This window comes from Alligator mississippiensis, chromosome 4, assembly GCF_030867095.1.
Source record: "Alligator mississippiensis isolate rAllMis1 chromosome 4, rAllMis1, whole genome shotgun sequence".
Classification (NCBI taxonomy): Eukaryota; Metazoa; Chordata; order Crocodylia; family Alligatoridae; genus Alligator; species Alligator mississippiensis.
The window spans coordinates 147,445,429-147,467,651 of NC_081827.1; the positions used below are offsets into that span (position 1 = coordinate 147,445,429).

General features: G+C 48.7%; 2 protein-coding genes across 6 annotated transcripts; both read right to left on the bottom strand.

The window, feature by feature from the left end:
* Positions 1-916: 916 nt before the first annotated feature.
* Positions 917-11,331, bottom strand: LOC106737331 (alpha-2-macroglobulin). Of its 4 annotated transcripts, none has more exons than XM_059726770.1 (9): positions 11,203-11,331; positions 9,946-10,161; positions 7,440-7,511; positions 6,105-6,229; positions 5,104-5,194; positions 3,530-3,598; positions 2,698-2,800; positions 1,967-2,008; positions 917-1,435 (listed from the first exon to the last, which is right to left on the bottom strand). In XM_059726770.1, exons 1-9 carry the CDS (start codon positions 11,329-11,331, stop codon positions 1,410-1,412), a joined length of 873 nt encoding a protein of 290 aa, XP_059582753.1. In that variant the 3' UTR covers positions 917-1,409. The 4 variants fall into 4 exon arrangements, with proteins under 4 accessions (XP_059582753.1, XP_059582755.1, XP_014456233.2 ...); XM_059726772.1 differs by having other exon boundaries at positions 11,237-11,323; XM_059726771.1 differs by lacking the exon at positions 917-1,435 and adding an exon at positions 1,464-1,753.
* On the bottom strand, positions 11,281-22,214 carry LOC132243187 (alpha-2-macroglobulin-like). 2 transcript variants are annotated; one of them, XM_059726774.1, is made up of 7 exons: positions 22,126-22,214; positions 21,733-21,816; positions 19,014-19,197; positions 17,678-17,759; positions 17,405-17,561; positions 15,317-15,391; positions 11,281-11,369 (listed from the first exon to the last, which is right to left on the bottom strand). In XM_059726774.1, the coding sequence occupies exons 1-7, from the start codon at positions 22,144-22,146 to the stop codon at positions 11,358-11,360; spliced, it is 615 nt and encodes a 204-aa protein (XP_059582757.1). In that variant the 5' UTR covers positions 22,147-22,214; the 3' UTR covers positions 11,281-11,357. The 2 variants fall into 2 exon arrangements, with proteins under 2 accessions (XP_059582757.1, XP_059582756.1); XM_059726773.1 differs by lacking the exon at positions 11,281-11,369 and adding an exon at positions 11,376-14,875.
* Between the last annotated feature and the right edge of the window lie 9 nt (positions 22,215-22,223).

Here is a 22,223-nt window from a genome sequence, read left to right on the forward strand (position 1 = left end):
AGGAGTAACGAGGAATAACGGCCATAAGCTGACTGAGAGTAGATTCAGGCTAGACATCAGGAGGCACTACTTCACTGTCAGGGCGGCTAGGAGCTGGAACCACTTCCAAGGGAAGTGGTGCTCACTCCTACCCTGGTTTTCTTCAAAAGGAAGCTAGACAATCACCTAGCCAGGGTTATTTGACCCCAGCATCCTTTCCTACCCATGGCAGTGGGTTCGGACTTCATGACCTGCTTAGGTCCCTTCTGACCCTACCAACTGTGAAACTATGACATAGATGGAGTGATCTCACTGATGCAGTTTTCCAGTCAGATGAAGTGAGAAAGGCTATGTTTAGGGCACCTTTTCTAGCCCCCTCCTCATAGTTCATACTTTATCTCATAGTTCTTCCCACAAGCAGCAGTCTGTTTCCAACCCAGGACAATAGCAGCTGACTGTGATTTCACTCTGCTTACTTTTCGGTGTTCCATCAAAAATTAGCTCACCAGCTCAACTCATTTCCTAATGGGGTAAATTACCACTAAAACACCCATCAAGCTGGCTGTCTTCATGTTACCGTCCTCATTTGGGAGGTAAAGGATAGAAAAGACAATAGAGATTGAACTCTCCTGCTGGTCCAGAGGCCTTTGTTCCACAGACAGGTGAAAATACTAGTGGTGAATCTAATGTGCATGTGAGTGCCTCTGTGTGCTGGAACCTTGATCTGGTGTTGCCCTGGCTCAAACTATTCAGGGGAGGGGGAAAAAAAAGTAAATCCATCTCTGCCCAAGGCAGCCAAAGCAGAAGCATTCATTAGTGCTATATTTTAAAACATGAAGCTGGGACAGGATTGACCTGAAGAAGGTGGAATGCTACTATACCGAGGTGATGTGGGGAGGCAGCCTTTACCAGAAATGCATGAGACACCAGCCTCTAATCTAGTATAGTTGTTTTATTTTTCATCAAGTAAGAATGGAAACCAAAGCCTGGAGCTCAACATCCACTTTGTTCTGAGGTAGCTGGGACCGAAATCTGAGCTCTGCAAAGCTGAAAGCCTTCCCTTGATTCTTAAAGAAATCCCAGTCAAAGAACAAAACCAAGGCAAGGAAGAGACCATAGAACTCCCAAGGCACCTCAGGGGGACCATGTTTCTCCATCTCTTTTTCCTTCTATTTTTCTCTTGCTGCTTCAGCCACTGAATTCCACCTGGGTCTGAAATCCAGTGGCCTTTCCATCCCTTTCCTAGGCCCCTGACCTGTCAAGTATCTTCAGGTCTACCTGGGTTTCCCACGGAAGAGACAGACATGGGTTGAAGGAAGAAGAGAAAGCTAAAGGAACCAGAAATGAGTGGTGCTTGACAGAAAAGCCACAGTAGTTGTGATGTTCTTCCACATTTGCAGTGTGAATTCAGGTTCTACAGCTAAGAAGTTCTAGTGGGAATCCTCTTTCTTGATCTCTGTAGAAAGAACAAGACACAAGAAGCTGAATGAACTTCCACTAAGAAATCTAAAGGGTGAACATGGCTCAGGGAAAGAGATCCAAGTCACTTTGTTCACATCTGTGTCACTGGGTCCACCCCCATGCACCTTTGGCTGAGTGTGAAGACTACACAGTTAGGTGTGATGGAAGCCTGCTCTTGAGTTTTTTTTTATCTTTAACACATTCAAATATGTTACTTAGACATCAGTTCAAATGTGTTACCACGATCTGGTCCAGGTCTCAGGGAGCTTGGGAACAGAACAGTTATCCTCGCTGACACTGTTTCATACCCAGCCTGAGGATCAGAGAGTATTATGTAGTTACAGGATGTGGTGTGGTTACATACAAAGCTTCTCCCCTCCAGGGCCCAGCTTGTTTAGGTAAACCCAGGTGCCAAGAGGTGAATTGACTTGTCCTTGGCAGAGGAAGGAATAGTACAAAGCCCGACTCCTACCCCCCTGCACTAACTACTTGAGTGCTGCCTCCTCAAGGGCACAGCCTTACATACCTGAGCTGCAGGGGGCATTGTATTCTGCAGTGGCATGATCATCTGCAAGAGAAAGGAAAGTTTGCTGTGAGAGGTAGATTAGGAAAGTAATTACAGAGCCCTAAGTTCCCTTCCCTTCAGCACAAGAATCCACGGGGACCTTGCCTCCTTGCCATATTCTCTTTAGACTTTAAGGTGGAAAACAGGCATGTTCCCAGCCTCCACAGGGAAAAAAGAGCACCAATGGATGCTAGAGTGACTCCATATCATGAAGTTCTTCCCCCTGATTGGTCAGGATTGGCAGTAGGGAAGGGTCCCCTTAAGTGTAGGACTCAGAGTAAAACACAATTTTCAACCTCATGAAACAAAAGCATAAACATTTCCAGAAGACCACAAGGGCTGGAGATACCAGGATATTGCCAGGGGACCAGGGATCAGAGCTAGGAGGGTCAAAATGCAATGATGTAACACCACAAAGCCACAGTAGAGGCAGGCAGCCTCCACTCTTGAGAGGCCCAGGTCTAGAAAAATACTGTGCAAGATAAACCCCTGTGGCTGTATGTAGGGAACCCAAGGCTGGGATAGCAAAGGGCCACAGGACAGGAGTGAAAGGCACTGGCAAAGTTGTGTGTGGAGCCCAGGACTAGGATAACCATAGGGCCTGCCAGATCAGACAGGGGCACCAGCAGAGCTGTCTTTGGGAGAGGAGAGGGAATGATGGTGACTTTTCCCCTCTGTCAACAAAGTCTCACCTGGCTGGTAGTAGTCATAGACATGCACTGTTGCCGGTTTCAGATGTTGCACTTCAATCTCTTGTTCCACTGAGAAAGTGAAGTTTTGCAGAGTCTTATCCAGCTGTGGAGAAAGATGGAAGGGAACAGGAAGGAAGGATGCTCCTTCTCCAGTTCACCCTACTTCCAGCTTTATCTCCCAATTAGGGAGTTCTTTTTTTACTGTGGTCTCAGGTCCCCCTAGCACCCTTCTTTCTCTTCTTCAACCCTAGCTTCCTTCCCCAACCCTTGGACTTCTTCTTTTTGTAAGTAGACCAGGGGTGAATTGAGGTGGGTGAGGGGGGAGATGCACTGGTGCAGTTTGATTCCTGGTCCACCTTAAGTTTAAAACCAACTGCCTGGCAGTGGCAGCAATTTTACTATTCAGGCAACAGTGAGGGAGTCAATTGACTTCATGGCTAATTATAATGTACCTGAACCCTTCTAAACTGTTCATTCCATGGGTGTTAGTGACCCTCTCCTCTTTTTCATAATCTTGATGTTCCACCAATCAAACTACCCTTTGTTCTGAAATTCTGCTGTCTGTGAGCCGCTCCTATTTCACAGCCTGCATATTGTCTTCAACTCATTCCAATGAAGTTATATTTGTTTTGCTTCAATTTAAAACTGAAAAATACAGCCCTAGACCCCTAGCATAAAGCTTCTAGTTTATTTTTAACTAGAGAAAAAGATGTGTTGTTTTATATGTGATGATGCACCTCACCATCTGCACCTGCCTTTTCAAAATTCTAGATCTATCCATGCACATACCCTTGCCCTTTAATGGTCAGATGGAGCCTTGCATTGCACTTACCTCCTCCAAGTAGATGGTGACCTTCTCTGGGTCAACCTCGGTCCTCTTCACTATGGGTATCTTTTGCAACTGCCAGAGAACAGGAGACATGCACACTGTTTAGAATCAGCTCATTGGCAGGATTGTGATCTCCCCCATGTGAGAGTGGTTTGGATGTGGAAAGTGTTAAGTCAGGGTAAAACTGCCATAAGTGAAATCACAGTCAGGCTTGATTGGGGGCACAGAGTAGCCTCAGAGCCTCACCTAGCCTCCTGTGTCTTTCCATCCAGACCCCTTGCTCTATTAGGAGGACTGACTCCATCTCATGTAGGGCAAATATTGTACAACATGACAGTTAAGTGGGACCTCCTTGAGAACAACAGGATTGGGAGCACTTGGGGTGTGAAGCGGGAACCTCTCTAAGGTTTGCACAGGAGCAGCAGAGACTTACCTAGAGACATAGAAAGTAGGGCTGGAAGGGACCTCAGGCAGTCATTTGGTCCATCCCCTTGCTCAAGGCATGACAATCCCTATCTAAACCAGCCTGGACAAGTGTTTTTCTAACTTATCCTTAAAAGCAGCAGTGAACCCAGGACAGGCTCACATGGGACGCCACTTGTAGTAACATGTCTTTCAGGGACTCAGGAAGGATGCAATAGAATTACTTTTAGAGGCCTATCCACTTGCGTGCCTAATAGGTGGAGTAGAATTTGGCCCCTTGAGCAGCCCTGAGACAGACGGACTGATAGCAGCACTGGGCATACTCTCCTCCTTGCTACCAGGCAGGTAAGTTGTTGCATGTCTGAGAGGGGGCATGTCCACAGTGGGAGTGAGCAAACAGGAAGTGTTTCACATTGGTGCTCCTGAGCATGGCACAGAGAGGGTGCAGACATGTCCCTGATAACTGCTTAAGGTTCAGTGATGCCATATGCTATGTCACTGTCTGTTGTAAAAGCTCTCAGGCAACTCCTCCCATCTCAGCGCTACTTTGCAATACAGCACTAGGCCCCACTGTGTGGTTTCATAGCTCCTTGGAATTCTGGGATGCCAAGTGACATAGCCTTGCCTGGTATCAGACAGTGTGTTGCAGGGGCAGCCTGGAGACCAAGTGCTGCCTTTCTGGGATAACTCAGAACATTTCCACTGGCTGAGTTCTGAGGAGTCTCAGGGTGCCTGTGCATGAGCAGAGTGTAATTACCACGCTCCAGCAGACTCCAGTGTCTCGTGTATCAACATCCCCATGCTGACAAATGGCAGCAGGAGCACTTTAACTAAAGCTTGTTCAATGAGCTTTAGTTAAAGCGCCCCCAACCACCATTTTTCAGTGCGGGGACATTGATACACAAGATACTCTGGGTGCTTTAATTAGAGCAGCTCTCAGAGTCACTCTAATTAGAGCCCCTCCTCCCGTCCCACTCCCAGAGCATGTGTATAAACACCCTTAGGCCATATCTTCACAGCACTTGGAGTTTCATGGGTGGGATTCTCTTTGCAAGGAAGTGCTGGCGGGTTTGTGGGGGTCTCTAACTGAACCACACCTAGAATATAGAGTCCCTTACAGCCAGGGAAGGGCAGGTGGGAGGGGAGCTGCTTACTGCTTTCACAGAGCTCTTCACGGGGATGAAGCCTGACAGCATCTTCACTTCTATCAGGGCCATGTTGCTGCTCCTGCGGTTCCCAGTGTAGCTAGAGGAAGAGAAGAAGCAGTGGGCATGGCACCCACCTCAGCACTCTAAGCAAGCGGAGGATACTTCTTGTGACCCATGAGTGAATGTGGTAAATTTGCTATGGGGGGAGCTGTAGCAAATGTTTGCTGGCTCCCACACTGATGTGCAAAACTTAACATCCCCTCTGCCCAATGGAAGAAAGGGCAGTAAGCCCCCAGAGGGCAGGAATCCTGGTTTTAGTGTGGGAATGCAGTTTCCCCCAGTTCTGTGCGGGGTCTCTGGTCTCCCAGTTTTAAGGAATCCCAGCTCCAGTTTCAGAGACACTTCAGGACAATGGAGGCAGAGTGCACAGGACAGTGCTCCCTGACTGGCTCTCTCCCAATTTCCAGCCGCTGGGGGAAGGGGGAAGAGCAGAGGACGGTGAGAAGCCAGAACACCCAGGAGCCCCCTGTCACCCTCCATAGCATGTCCGTGCATAACAGGGTGCTCTTCATTTTGAAGTACTTCTAAATAGTACCTCATTTCAATAGGTTTACTTCTGCAGCACTTCACCTGTTTTTGGAGCATTTCAAAGGGCATGTTCAACTATCTGAAAACTGCTTCAGAGGCATGTGAAACGCTTCAAATATGATGTCGGTCCACACCCCAAGAGAGATCACTGAGGCCCTCATTTGAGATCCTGGAGCTTGTTACAAGCTCATCTTCTAACTGGAAACCTTCCCCCGGTCCCTTTAGCTGTCCCCTCACTCCCTGTTCTGAACCTGTTCCACAGGCTTCCTTGGCCTGGGAGCATGGGCAGATGGGGGAGAGGAAAGGGCCTGTTGCTCCCTCCTGGTCCCTGCAGTCAGGGAACTCCACTGTGCAGCTGTTCATTGAGACCATGTCAGTGGTCACTGGCTCTGGTACAAAGAGAAGAGTTGGTCCCATACCTGACTGCCACATGGAGGTCGAAGTGCTTCCTAGCTGCATCATTGCACTCCACTGGGGCTGTCTCCACGTGCAGGACAAAGACCGCCTCACTCTTATGGGGTGGGACATTGTAGCTCAGAGTTGTCTGTTGGGGGAGAAGCAGAGGGAATATGTCTATATAATCTTGTGGGGGTTCCCTGCATAAACAAAGGCCCCCAGCTTTCATAGATTCATAGATTCATAGATGTTAGGATCAGAAGGGACCTCAATAGATCATCGAGTCCGACCCCCTGCATAAGCAGGAAAGAATGCTGGGTCTAGATGACCCCAGCTAGATGCTCATCTAACCTCCTCCTGAAGACCCCCAGGGTAGGGGAGAGCACCACCTCCCTTGGGAGCCCGTTCCAGACCCTGGCCACTCGAACTGTGAAGAAGTTCTTCCTAATGTCCAATCTAAATCTGCTCTCTGCTAGCTTGTGGCCATTATTTCTTGTAACCCCCGGGGGCACCTTGGTGAATAAATACTCACCAATTCCCTTTTGTGCCCCTGTGATGAACTTATAGGCGGCCACAAGGTCGCCTCTCAACCTTCTCTTGCGGAGGCTGAAAAGGTCCAGTTTCTCTAGTCTCTCCTCGTAGGGCTTGGACTGCAGGCCCTTAACCATACCAGTGGCCCTTCTCTGGACCCTCTCCAGGTTATCCGCATCCCTCTTGAATTGCGGCGCCCAGAATTGCACGCAGTACTCCAACTGCGGTCTGACCAGTGCCCGATAGAGGGGAAGTATCACCTCCTTGGACCTATTTGTCATGCATCTGCTGATGCACGATAAAGTGCCATTGGCTTTTTTGATGGCTTCATCACACTGCCGACTCACGTTCATCTTGGAGTCCACTAGGACTCCAAGATCCCTTTCCACTTCCGTGCCACCCAGCAGGTCATTCCCTAGGCTGTAGGTGTGCTGGACATTTTTCCTCCCTAGGTGCAGCACTTTGCATTTCTCCTTGTTGAACTGCATTCTGTTGTTTTCTGCCCACTTGTCCAACCTGTCCAGATCTGCCTGCAGCTGTTCCCTGCCCTCCGGCGTGTCTACGTCTCCCCATAGCTTTGTGTCATCTGCAAACTTGGACAGAGTACATTTCACTCCCTCGTCCAAGTCACTGATGAAGACATTAAAGAGTATCGGTCCAAGGGCCGAACCCTGCGGGACCCCACTGCCCACACCCTTCCAGGTCGAAACCGGCCCATCCACCACGACTCTCTGGGTGCGACCCTCCAGCCAATTCGCCACCCACTGGACTGTGTAGTCATCCAAGTCACAGCCTCTTAACTTGTTCACCAGTATGGGGTGGGATACCGTATCGAAGGCCTTCCTGAAGTCTAAGTATACGACATCCACCTCTCCTCCTGTGTCCAGGCGTTTCGTAACCTGGTCATAAAAAGAAACTAGATTGGTCAGGCACGATCTGCCTGCCACGAACCCGTGCTGATTTCCCCTCAGCATAATTTGCCCTGCCGGGCTCTCACAAATGTGAGCCTTGATAATTTTTTCAAAGACTTTGCCAAGGATGGAGGTGAGACTGACTGGCCTATAGTTGCCCAGGTCCTCCTTCCTCCCCTTCTTGAAAATGGGGACCAAGTTGGCCCTTTTCCAGTCCTCCGGGACTTGGCCCGTGCGCCATGAGCATTCAAATATTCCCCCCAGTGGCTCTGCAATGATGTCGGCCAGTGCCTTCAGCACCCTCGGATGGAGCTCATCCAGGCCTGCTGACTGAAAGGCATCCAGTTCTTCCAAGTGACTCTGCACCGTCTCAGGGTCTACGCATGGTAGTCTGGCACCTTGCTGCTGCCTTTCTACAACCCCAGTGAGACACTTGTCGTGTCCCTCGCTTAGGAACACTGAGGCAAAGAACTCGTTGAGGAGTTCAGCCTTGTCCCCCGTGTCTGTCACCAATTGTTTCTGCCCATTTAGCAGGGGTCCTATTCCTCCCTGGGCCTTCCTTTTACTCCCAATATATCTAAAAAATAATTTCTTGTTGTCTTTTACTTGGGTTGCCATCCTCAGCTCCATGGTAGCTTTGGCCTGTCTAACTGCCTCCCTGCAGGCATGAGCAGAGGAGGTATATTCGTTTTTGGTGATCTCTCCCTGTTTCCACTTTTTATGTGCTCCCCTTTTGTCCCTTAGGCTGCCCTGGATTTCTCTGGTCAGCCAGGGAAGCCTCCTGGCCCCTTTCCCTCTTTTGCCTCGTTCGGCAAAACCACATCCTATATACCACATCCTTCTAACCTAGCAGCTGGTAACCTTTTCAAGTCACAGGCTGGAACAAACTGGCTCCAGTCTGACGCAGGCTGCGTGGTTTCTGCAATGCATCAGCAGTGGGAGATTTTCTCTGCTCCCACACAACTGGGAGTTGCACCTGCACTATTTCCCCCAGCTTCTCACTCCCTGGCTGGGGCATGAGTGCAGCTTCCAGCTGATGGGGAGCTGTGCCAGGGCTGGGCAGGTGGAAGCTGTGTCCACACTGCTGCTACTTCTGCACTACAGCTGAGAAGCTAGGGAGAAGGTGCATAAGGAAGAGGGAGAAGTGGCAGCAACATGGAAGCAGTGTCTAGCTTCCTGGCCCTGGCACAACTCATCACTGGCTGTAAGCTGTGCCCATGATGCAGCCAAGGGGAGGTTAGGGTGTGGAGGGAAAAAGCAGTGGCAGCAAGGCTGCAGCTGGAAGTTGCTTGGTTCTGGCACACCTCCTCACTACTTAGTTCTGGTGCAGGTGCCAATGTGGACTTGGGCATGGGCAAAGCTCTTGGGCTCTGTGGGTTACATCTAGTGGCTCTGCAAGCCAAATCCAGTCCATAGGTCATATGTTGCCACCCTCAGCTTTACCCAGTTTGTAACTGTCTAAACAGCTGATTCAGTTTGTGGTTGTGTCCTTGTCTTTTTGTCATATGGTTTTCATGTAGGCTCAAACCCTTCCCTATTGCAAGTCCTTTGGCTTCGATGAAACTTCACCAGGGATGACCTAGACCTTATGGTTCCTCCTTTGTGCCTGGTGCTTTGGGCTGAATTAGTTAATGAGCCAGGGAGTGGCACAGTCTTCAGATAGCCTCTAGATGCTTCTAAGATCAGGGGTGGGCAAAATGCAGCCTGTGGGCTGAATGCAGCCCATTAGCCCATTCTATCTGGCCCGTGGGTCCCCTAAAAAATACAGAACATTAATATTTATCTTCCCTTGGCTGCCTTGCATGTGGTCCTTGACATCTTGCCAAAACTTAGTAAGTGGCCCTCTGCCCGAAATAACTGTCCATCCCTGTTCTAAGATGGTTCTTCAGCTGCACAGATAGTGCCAGTGTGTGAGGGCTAGACTGCCCTCCTTTTTCACTTTCAACAACATTTCTATGGAGCTGACATCCCAAGGGGCACTGCATCATGGAATAGACATGCACAGTTCTCTGTACCAGCAGGTGTGTCAGGAATTACTGGGACTGGTTGCAGGAGGTGTTGGGTGAGCTTCTATGGTCTGTGTTATGTAGGAGGTCCACCCTAATGGTCTTTTGGGCCTTAAAATCACAGACCCTATTAATAAAATTGCTGTTCAAGTACTCTCAGAAGGCATTACTGCAGCATGGCCATTGTGGTTAAGCCAGCAGAGTTGAAACATGCTCCTGCAGGGAAAATCCTCTTCTGTGGATGCACTCAGCCCATGCTAACCATGTCATGTGGGTAGGCCAGAGCCTCCCATGGCTTATGGAGTGAATGAGTTATAGTTCACACCAGGCTTGGTAGAAAATCCTGCTCCCATGGAAGTCACTGGCAAAATGCCTTTGGACTCCACGGGACCGTATCCCTGGTGGCCCTCACTTACCTGCACATACACACAGCCACTCCCAGCCTCCTGCACTGTGTACACCCCTGGGATGCCAAGGAGAGGTGCTTGCTGTAGCACCAGCTGGTTCTTCCCATCCACATGAAACTCCAGCAGGAGGGCCTCTTCAGATCTCACCATCACCTTTGTGTGCCCTGCCTTCCAGTAAGTCAGGCCTGCATATTTAATCAGGGCTTGGAAGCCAACAACAGTGTCCTGGAGAGAGAGGCAAAGTCAGCTGATTGTGTATGTGCACCACCTCTTTGCTTTGGAGCAACAGGGTCTCTGGGATGTGGGCTCCCAGCTTCAGCATTTCCCCATAAGTTGGAGAGCCTGGAGGGGTCCATGCCCCTTGTGGCACCAGTAACAAGGTTCACAAGCAGGCAGGGTCTGCACTGCCTAGAACATAAGTATCAGGACTGCAGCCTTGACCCATACCACATCTTGATAGTGCTAAAACTTGCACTCCCGGTTGTGGGTACAGGTTTATATCATAAATCACCCTGGCTTCCCTAAGGCTACAAATAGACATTGTTTTTGTTGCAGCATCAGCTGTTCTTGGGTGTGTCCTGTTGTCCCACAGGGTGTGAGCCTTGCCACTCCTGGGGCTTCAGGTGCCCAATCATACAGGGAAACAGCCCTGGGTGCTGTGCCTCAACCTGAGGCACATGTTTCATTGTTTCATATCCAGGGCATGCCTATGCAAAACCTCCCCATGCAGGTCCCCCTGCTTGCAGACACATGCACCAGGCATCCCTCTGCAGGGTCTGGCATGGCAGCATAAATGCATGACCCAGAAGCCCCCCTGCAAAAATCCCCTGCAAGCAGGGGAAACCCCATGGTTTCAAGACACAGCAGTATAAAAGGCACCCTCTGGGAATCCCCTGCAGGGGAATTTCTGGGTTGCACAATAAGAGAACAAAGATCCTTGCCTATAAGGCATCACAAGCTGTGACTAGGTTTGGTTGCATAAACATTTTTGGGCAACTGGAGCATGCCAAAGGTCAGGGACGGCACAAGGGCAATGTCTGTTTGCACTCTAAGAGACTCACTCCCATCCTCCATCACCAGCAGGAGTCACATATCCCTCCCTAGAGAAATCTGTCCCTAAGGGATAACTCCCCAGTCCCTAAGGGATAACTCCACAGCAACTCCCCAGTCCCTAAGGGATAACTCCCCAGCAATTCTCCAGTTACTCAGTGTCTCTCTTCCTTTCTGCCTTTCCCCCCATACATTCTGAGGGAGCGGTGTTGTTACCTGAGTGGAATAAAAACCCCCAAAGGAGTTGCACCTTTGGTTGAACTGACGCAGAATTGGGGACAATTTTGTGATGTCACTGGTTGTCACCTCTGGTTGGGATAGGTGAGCCAGGAGGATGTAGGCCATGGTCTCAACCAGCGATGAGGATCCTGTCATTGGCTCATCTGCAAACAAGTGGAGGAAGACATAAAATGACCTAGAATGCCAGCTTACCATGCCCTGGAAGCCCCCAGGGACTAGGGTTCACTCACTTCATCAGGGACCCCTACCCTTATCTGGGAAAACCTCTTTGTTCAGGGTCCAGAGCTTCTCCTGAACCCCATTTCATTACCTTGTACTCTGGGATGCCAGTCACCTAATCATTTCCCCTGGCAGAATGGATGCCCTCAATGCCTTGGACAACCAGGCTGCACATAGGCCCCAAGTCCTCAGTAGGACCCTGTTGATAATCCTCTTTGCAGAGACTGTTTTTGCTTGAATTGAAACTCTCCTCCTCCCTGTTTCTGCATGGTCTAGGATTCTTTCCCAGCTATTGACATTACTTATGTAAAATCTTCTCTATCTTTCAGGACAATTGTGGGAAAGGCAGTGGATTACTGAGAACATGCATCTGATTTTTGCCAGCATCCTTTTTACCTGCTAGCCCCACTTAAACCAGAACTGGGTTTCTAACCCACACCCCCAGCTATGCAAGCAACTCCAGACCCATGTCAGAGGCTTTCTATGTGGATGTGGATGATAGTGTGGCTAAGGCTAAAACCCAGATAAGAGCTTCAGCTAACTGTGCAGTGCAGACATACCCTGAATCACAAAACACATGGAAACCTGCAGTGCTGAACTTAATACCACTTTGCAGAAGAGACCCAAGCTTAAAGAAGGAGAGAGAAGAAAACTGATTTTTACAGGTGAAGGCTATGTCAACCCTCCTAGGGAAGGCTACTCAAGGACAGAAGCTAGTTGTCCTCTCTGGGCCAGATGCTGATCTCAGTTCCAGCAATATCAACACAAAGTCACTCCATAGTGAATTTACAGAGGAATCAAAGTCATGCTGGGTTTGCATCAGAATAGCACAGAGCTGAATCTCCTCCTTCATTTACTCAGTCAGGCACTTTCCCCAGGATTCAGGTCTGCTGTCCTTAGCAGTCCATCCTCCTTCAGCAAGTAGCTGGCAGCCTACAGTGAAGCCATGCAGTCTGATTCCCCTCCTGTGGTCTCTCCCCATTGCCAAAGAGATCTTCAAGAACCTGCAGGTTCTCCCTTAAGGGAGATAATAGGGAATCTCATGCAGATAGAAATACACAGCATTCAAGTATAACTGGAACTGGAAGATCAAAAAGGTTGTTAACTATTGCCAGCCCTATTGCCAGCCCACAGGCCAAGCATGGAACCAGCAGCATTGTTCCAAAGAGCTGTATGTCCTTATAATGAGACACCCCCAAAGTGACACCTGCCCCCACAGCTTATAACAAAAAGGCTTCTAGTGGTGCAAATGCAAAGGGACTGATCCTCCCAAGTGTTGAGTGCCATGAGGTGTGAATGACACTGATGTATGTTGAGGGATGCCGGTTCCTCAGAGAAATTTTGGATCCTTAATGTCTTTCTCTGGCAAAGCTCCCACAGGCTTCACAAAGAGTTTGCTTGAGCAAGGATGACTGAAGGCCAAATAAAGGCTCTAGTATTGTTCCTGTTGAAACATGCTTGCTCACACTTATATGGCTAAGAAAATAAGATTGTCTATTTATTGGGTCAGCTCATAGGTCAGTCCATCTTGCCCAGCAACCTGTCTTGTGCAGAATGGATGCTAAGAGGGAGGGTGAACAGAGCACGTCCAGAATTTTCCACTTTGTGCTTCTCTTCCAGTGGTGCAGCTTTGAGTATTCAGAGGTTTAGGAAACTCTGACTAAGTGGTTGTGTCCTACCTACCATGTTTAGGACCTACTGACAGACCTTTCCTCCTGGAATTTGTCCAATCCCCTTTTAAACTGGGTTAAATTATCAGCCTCCACAATGTCTTGTGGCAAGGAGTTGCACAAGTTAATTACACGCTATATGAAAAAGAACTCCTTGTGTTAGTTTTAGACCTTCAATCAAATAGTTTCATTTGGTGTCTCTTAGTTCTAGTATTGGGAGAGACCATAAGTAATAAATCCCTACTTTTTTCTGCTTTATTCATTATTTTGTAAAACTCTATCATGTCCTCCCTCAAATACCTCTTTACAAACTTGTCTATTTGAACAGCCCTAACCTATTTAGTTTCTCCTCATAAGGTCTTCCTAATCATCTTGTTGCCTTTCTCTATACCTTTTCTAGGGCCTCAATCTCCTTTTTAAATTATGTGGACCAAAACCACACACAGCATTCAAGGTGTGGACACACCACAAATATATAAAAGATCATACTGTTTTGATTACAATTCCTTTCCTTATAATTCCTAACTCTTTTTCTTGCCTTTTGGATTGCTGCTGAACACTGAACTGATGTTTTTAGAGAACAGTTCACAGTGAGTCACAATGTTCCTGTGTGGTAAGTTAATGAAGAGATCATAATGGTGCAGCCATATTTGGGGTTATTTTTTTTTTCTCTGTGTGCATCACCGAAGTAGAGACTTGAACCAGATCTTGGATGCGTGAAGAAGTTCTACTGTGTATCTGAGAAACCTCTCCCAATCGAAGCCATGTCAAGGCAGCTATATCCCACAAAATGTTTCAATTTGGATAAGCCCAAATTTTCCAACAAAAAACATTTTGTCCGAAAATTCCCATCTGCCTCTACTCCCAACCCACCAGAATCATGCTTTAACCACAGGCCAGGACAGTGCCCGTGGAATCAAGTATCTACCAAAAGATGTACCTGTACCAGGCTTGAGAAATTTTTCATCTAACTTCTCCAGGAGCTGCTGCCTCATCTCTGTGTCCTTGGTCAGGGCAAAGACATAAGCCATCAAGGCTGTTAGGATAGTCCCTGGACATCTATACCTGATCCCTAGTAATCACAGATACAGCCAGAGAACACATCCCAGAAGGATCTTTTTCCAGTTTCCTGGCCTAGGTTTTGAAATGAGTGAAGGCCAGAATACACAAATCTGGCCTGAACCAGGTTTCTGGTAACATGGGACAAAACAGCCACCATATTTAAGCTGGATATATTCCAGGAAGTCTGGGTCAGATATAACATCTTGCCCTGGGTAGCTGGGTAGGACACAGTGGGCACATCTACACGTGCATATAAGCATGACTAAATTTAATGCGCATTAAGCAATTTTAGACAGGTGTCTATACGTGCAGGGACTTGGCACTGAAGTTAATGCATTTGGCACTAAAGTTAATGCTCTTGGCACTAAATTTAGCGTCACATCCCCTCAGTCCTGCTATGTGCCCCTAGTGGCTGGGCAGACTCAGCACTAAAGTTAGTACTTTAACTAATCACACCTAAACTTGATACCTGCAGGTATCAAATTTAGGAGCAATTAGCCTAATTTTGCCATTTTAATGCAATTAAGTGCATGCATATGTAGACACATGCCCATAATGCACATTAAATTAAGCTAATGCCCATTAACACGTCTTGTGTAGACTTGCCTTATAACTCACTGAATTCTGGTGTCCAAGAGGTGGGGAGGAAAAATAGATCTTGATCAAAACAAAATTAATGTTGTCTTCAGCTTTGCTTGCTGAAATGGGAGGGAGGGGGAAGGGAAAAAAACACATTAATTTCTAAGTCAAACGAATGGTTTAATTTGAGGCCAAAAAATATATTTCATTTCCATTTTGGGGCATCTGTAGCTAAAGCAAAGCAATGGGAATGAAGGACTGGGCTGAGGTGTGGTGTCCAAAATGGAATCTGTTATGTGTCCTACCAGCTTCCTGGTGACAGCCAGCAGCTTTGGGAGGATAGTCACGCCCTTGAGCTTCACACTGACTTAAGATGCGCAAAAGATTGCTCCTTAACTCAGAATCAGCAGGTCTTTGCCTGCTCCATGCTGGTAAATGCACAAAGCAGAAATGTGGTGGCTGGACTTGAACAAACTCAGACTGACCCCTCCCTGTACCTACAGAGCGGTGGCAAAATGGTGGGTTCCCTCACATCCTGTGGCAGTTCAGAAGCTACCTACTTTTTCATCCAGATGGAGCTCCAGGAATGAAGCAGTGATGTAGGCTGTCAGTGAGAGCTCATCATCCACTCCACCCTGCAAGACACACAGAGAGATGAGGAAAAGGGATGAACAAGTGCAGTGGAGAGAAGGAATGCATCGCCTGCTTGGAGTGTGGCAAATAGGCCCCTTAGGAGAAAAAGGCAGCAACAGCTCCCTCAGATTAGCAGGATCCTAGGGGGGATAGTGAGAAGTAACCTGAATTGTGGCCACATGCACGCACTGCAAATTGGGTTGGCTATGTCTTCAGTAACCAAAGATAATAAAGCAGGGAATAAAGCTCCTGTCTCAGGTCCTGACCTTCCCAATTCGTAAGCCCTTGGGATTTTCTGAGGAGGGATCTTGCTCCAAAAGTGCAGATCAAATGCTGCACCCATTGCAACTTGGAGACTGAGAAATAATCTAGCTGAGGCATAAACCCTCCTCCCCATATAGCTCAGCCTTTCAGTATCCCCTTTGGGAAGCAGAGCTGAAAGAACTTCTTACTCCGTATATGCCTGGGTCTGACTGTGTCCCCAAGGATAGGTAAAGATGGAAAAGTTTGCTTGAGAGGTCTCAAAGTTGGCCTAGCCTTACTAGGAACTGCACAAATCCAAGATGAAAAGCTAGTTCTTGGAAGGCCAAGTTGTTCTACATAATACTGATGGGGCATCTCCCCAGTCAAAGAGCCATCCAGAGATGTTAGATCTGGCTTGCTGTCATTTGGGGAAAACCAGAATTAAACAGGAAAGAATCATGGAAGCAGTCTAAGGGTGGGTCCTGCTATTTTCACAATGGCTGAGACTTGTCCTACTCTGAGAATACAGCCAGGGCCAAAGCTCCCTGATCTGGAATGCTATTCATGTGATGGAGAGGAGGAAGCAGTAGCCATCAGGTGAGGCAAAAGCAGATGCTGCTGCCTCAGCAGTTTCCTCCTTCTCCTATGCCATGAGGGCAGAGCTGCCATTTCAGGCAAATCAAGTTCAGGTGACTTACCCTGACAGAAGGCCCTGTTTTATTTTGGAGGGCATTTGGGTAAAAGGACCTTGGAGACTGAGCTCTCTCTGGGTACATTGATACTGTGGAGTCAGGGAATACTGTTTAGTCACCTGCCTGAGGAGAGAAACCCCACCCATGTGTTCCTGCTCCTTGCACCAAAGCCAGAAAGCAGTTGGTGAAGATTGGCTTAGAGGGTGGGTTTATGGCATGATGCCATACAACTCAGCCTCACTGCCAAGAAAATCAGTCCAACTGGCTTGGTCCTTTTCTGTGCATTAACCCCAGGAAGAAAGAAGTGAGGACACCTTTGGGGGGCACCTGGTAACACACTCAACCAGGGGCAACACGTAGGGGGTGCATGTGGGTGCATTTGGACCCCCTGTGTGTGGCAGCGCAACCCCTGCAAAAAGGCACCACCAACACTGTCGGCAGCGCCTGCGGGCAATCCATTATCGCCCCTGACTGCTGCTGATGCTGCCAGAGGTGCCTGCAGGTGGTCACTGACCCATGACAGTGTCTGCAGGAGCTCTCTGCTCACCACTGCCAGGCTCCTGCCACCGCTGGCACAGTCAGGCCCCCCCCAGCCACCAGGAGCACGCGCCATTCATGCACTCAACATGGTTTCCTGGCAGCTTGGGGAGGCCCATGGTGTCCTTCCTCCCTAATTTAGGGGGCTGATGCATGTGGAAGAGGGCTGGGTAGGTGGGGCCTACTGCCTCAGTGCCCAGTCAAGGATTTGAGGGCTGGTAATTGGAGCATCTTTTTACTAGTAAACAGGGCATGTTTGATCTGGATTCACCAAGAAGCCATGAAAATGGAGTCCCTATGAAGCTGCTTTGGCACTTCTCAGAAATGATCCACTAAGTAGATACAGGGCAGTAGCTGAAAGGACACTGATATTGCAAAATACATCTTTCAGCCCAGCTGTCATGACTCTTTCTGGGCTTGGGGAGTACTTTCCCGTGGATATGGAGAGCCCTGGCGTGGGTCTGTGGGAACAGCAAGAGAACCAGCACCTCTTTCCCTTGCTCTAGTCCCCCTCGCTCCATGAACAGTGAAAGGTGTCTGTACCTTCAGGTGGTTGTTGAAGAGCTTCCCCACACTCTGAAAGCAGCCACTGGGCAGCTGGTTCTGTCCCAGCCAATCCACAGCGTCCTTCACATGCTGCTCATCAATGTATATGTAGGCCCTTGCCTGGCCAAAGGCCCGAGCCACAAATGCCGTCAGCCTGCAGGCAGAGAGCAAAGGATATCTATCCTGGCCACCCCCAAAAGCAGGCAGCTTCTGGCCTTGGCTCTGCCAGGGCCAGAAAGTGAATGGAGCACACCAGTATGGCCCACGCACCAGGTGTTGTCCTCATCTTCATGCTTCCCAAAGGCGCTGTAGGAGCCATTGTCATGCTTGTAGAGCAGCTGGCACTGGTAACCTGGGGAGACAGAGACAATGATCTGGTCTGTGATGATTCCCCTGGGATCAGACCCCTGCAGTGGAATCCCACAGGCACTAGATCTGCTACACAAGACACACAGAGACAGCTCTGCTGCCTTGTCCTGCTCCAACAATACCCTTGGGTCACCTTGCTTCACCAGAGCAGTACAGACTGCTGGAGAGTGCCAGTGAGTCTGCCCCTAGTCCTTACCAAGGTGACCATAGGACAAACTTATTTGCTTCACCCCCCTCACATTTAATTTGGCTTCTCCTTGAGGAAACCCTAACTAGCACATTGCTATGAATAAGGCATGGGCTCTGATTAAGTCTCGTGTCTGTTAGGCCAGAGGGAACATACGTGACACCATCCCATTTGTGGTTCTCTAACCCAGCCTTTAACTCCTCTTCACCTACATGCTTTGGAGATAAAGGAAATGATTGTTAAGGTGTAAGTCTAATACTGAGAAGGACTGGAGCCAGCCTTGGTGTTCTCTGGTACAAATTGTTGGACTATTTCAGTTTCATCCACATGATAAAGGCTTCCCTCTGCTCCCTCCCTCCCCTTCCTGACCTACAACATACTAGTGGCTCTAGGCCAGCTCTGCTCCTTCCCTCACAGCCCTTCTCAGAGATGTCTGCAGCCCTGTCCCAGGAGACAGTGCAGCACAGGCCAGTGTGAAGTACAGCACAGAGAGGTGAGTGCTGAGCTCTGGTCTCCTCCAGCAGGCAGCTCGGCCAGACACAGACAACATGCACACACATACCTACCCCAAAGCACACACTGAAATACAAAGAAATACCAAATTATGGGATTCCTCCTAACTGTACCCTATGGTAGGTCTGGCCAGAGAATTGTCACTGACAGCAACAGACCACAACTACACGGACAACTTTCTGCCTCCAGTAGATGAGGAAACACTGATTCCCCACTGTGTGGAATGCAAATTACTAATTACCCACCCACTTTTCCCCAACTCCAGGATCAGGGCCCTAATCAACAAATACAGAGAATAAGTCCTGTATGTCAAAATGCATAGGTTTCTCATCCTTAAGATAGCTGCCTTAATCATTGTGGCTGTGCACATTGTCACAGATCTCCCAGACGTAACGTTCTGCCCATGCCTCTCTGTTCTGGCCAATAGCCCCTTGGTATCTTAGTCTCGAACTCATTACACATGTCTGCCAAAGCCCTTTGTTTCTGATATCGAACACCTTCCTTTTAGTGGAGAAAACACGGAAGGACCCTGCTTACCACTCTGCATGTGTTCCAGTGCCTGTTGTCTGATTTCTGGAGTCACTTGTTTTATCTTTTCTAAGTAGTGGAGCACCAGGATGTTTGGCACAAACTTGGCCACGTTCTGCTCCCCACAGCCAAAAGGCATCTGGAGCAGCTCAGCTAAATTCTGCAACACTGCACCCGTGATATCCCCTGAAGGCTGAGAAAGAAGAACGAGCATGTGAGCGCAGCCAGTACTGTAACTAGGGATGGGCAAGCAGGGCACCAGCTCCAGATGCCAATTGAAACAGGGAGCAAGAATGGTGCTCTTCAGGTTGCCTTGGCCACAGCAGCTTGAACCTGCATGCTGTAAAATTCTCTGGGGTTCATGTACACACCGAGATTTTTGCCCTTTCATGAGCTGCAATTGCATGTCTGTTTGCATGAGTGGGGTTTCCCGATGCTTTAGAAGCCTTTCTTGTGCATTAAACTAAAACTCCTTGGATGTAGTTTAGTTTGGCTTGCCTGGAATTAAAGTGTTGCAGCCATGGATTTATTGCATTCAAAAACACGGGCACTCAAAGACTTGTAATGAGCCTGTTTGTCCAAAAGATGGTGCTGCGACTCTTTTGTAGTTCACCCCTTTGAATTGCTTTTGCTTTTGAATTGCTTCCACTTTTTTTTGTGTGTGGCTTTTTCTGGGTTTTTTTTTTTTTTTCTTGTTTACTAGCTCCCTGCTTCCACAGCTGCATACCAGGGAATAGGCACAGGGTGGGGGTGGGGGTGGGGGGTCCTGGACCAGGGGGGTGGTGCAGTGCTGGACTGTCCCACTCTCCTGCAGTGCCAGCCAGGGGCCCAGTTTCATTCGTTTGAAAACCAAGCGCGTGTAACACAGATGCAACACTCCAAACTAAACAAGTTTAAATTTTATAAACCTATTTAATTTAATGAGGATTAAAACCCGTAGTGTGTATAGGCATCCCTGGTGTTCAGTACTGTCCCTAGTCCCTCCCTCTTGCCCCTCCGCCTTCTCCAGTGCCCCTCACCCCCACTCTCCAGTATCTCTGATCAGGGTGCAAAATTCTTAGTTATGCCGCTGAGCTCGGTCTTATTGCCTGGCATGACTCCTGCCTTCTCTGACCTCTGACAGGCTTCTGGACAAAAAGGTGTCCACTCTGGCACAGGACACTGATAATATCTCTCTCTCTTTATGGTTCTGGGGTCACCATCCTCTGGAACAGTGCAGCCATGGGCACCACAAGATTAGAAACCCATACGCTGCAGGGAGCTGGGAGAAGAGGAAGCGAATGAGTACAAGTCTTGAGCTATTTTGAGGAGAAGGATCAGCCTGGCTTCACTAAACTCGAAGATTCAGGGGCAATGCAACCCTATGCAGCTACCTACAGGTGGAAGGTCAAGGGGCAGAGATAAGTTAGTGGTGGCAGAGATCACAGAGACTGAAACTGGGACAACACTGGAAGGGCCTTTTGGCTCAGTTTCATTAAATCTTTCCTTAGGTTGAGACCTGTGGAATGGCCTGTCCAAGAAACTGGCTTTCTCCCTCACAGCTGCTGGAGATCAACTTCATCCTGGACAGCCCTCCTCTGAGGAAGGGAAGGATTTTGATTTTGATACAGATTTCAGGGGCTTTGGTTTCAGCCACATGGTATCTCACAGGACGGAGGCTGTGGACTAGGGCTGGGTGAGTTCAGAAATGCAGGGGAAGTCTCTAGTGAGGGTCCAGAGGTGGGCAGCAAAGATGATAAAGGACTCGGAAAGCAGGTCATACGAGGAGAGGCTGAAGGAGCTAGGCATGTTCAGCTTGAGAAAAGGTCACTTAAGAGAGACATGATAGCAGTCTTCAAATAGTTGAAGGGCTACCGTAAAGAAGAGAGAGAACACTTTTTTCCTTTTGCTGCAGAGAGTAGGACATGGACCAATGGCCTGAAGTTGCAGTAAAGCAGGTTGAGATTGGATATCTGGAAAACCTTCTTCACTGTTGGAACAGTGAGGCAGTGGAATAGACTGCCTAGGGAAGCTTTGGACTGTCCATCACCAGAGGCATTCAAGAGGAGGTTGGACAGCCATTGGTCAGGGGTGATCTAGGTGTAGCTATGCCTATGATATAGTATAGGTATTTTCCATGTTTCTGGGATGTGCTGGTTGCCACATGGGGCTGGAAGGGAATCCTGCCCATCCTCCCCTGCTTTACTGCTGCGTGTATCAGGTGTGTTGTTTTTTTTTAATCCCTCAGAGAGATGTTGGCTGCAACCAAAGCTGGGGATGGTGACTGGCATGTGCCAGTGCTCCTACTGAGACTTAAAGCTGGATGTTCCTGATTACAGGGACTTGCTGCTCTGCTCAGGGTCCAACCAACCACCATATTCGGGGTTAGGAAGGAATTTTACCCCATGGTTGGATTAATATGGACTGTGGGGGATTTTATTTTCCTCTGAAATGGGGAGTGTGGCCCTGTCCCTGGGATCTCTTGAGCATATATTAACAATCTTTTCTAGAAGCAGGGCATTGGCTGCCATGATTCCCCTGCTTTACCTGTAGCAGGCTAGAGTGTTATGTCTTGTGTTATGTCAAGGTTGACAATGGTTTTATGAAGAGTTTAGATTATGGATTTGTATGGGACAGTTTGGATGGGAATGATCCTGCCTCAGACAGGGGTTGGACTAGATAAACTTCCAGCCCTACTTTTCTGTGATGATTCTATGATTTCTCCAGGACACAGGTAGGAGCACCTCACCGATAACAGAGACAGTGGCTCGGCCAGATCCCTCCAGGACTTGGTTGGGCAGCTGCAGGGAAACAACATCAGAAACTGGATCCCCTGAGGAAGAAACAGCCCCGGGATTAATGACACAGAAGCTGGGTGTGAAAGATGCTGCTCAGGCTGCGAGGGGAGCAGGGCCTAAGCATGATATGCAGACTCCAGCAGGTGTCTCAGCTGAATGCTGTTTGTACCACGGGGAGCCTCCCCTACCCTCATTGAGTGGAACTAGGACATTTCAGGTCATTGGCCAGAAAGGAAAGGTGCTGCCTGCACTTCCTCACTGAGCAGACTCTGGCACCCTGGAGGAAGGCAAAATCCTCCAGGACCCTCCCACAAGTCAGAGTAATCGGGGCCAGCTTTCCATACCTTCACAGCAGAGGAAGGCATTGTGGGTCTTCTTTATGAGGACACCTCCTGGCTGTGGGAGATAAAAAGTGCATCAGTCTGAGAAAGGGAAGGAAGGA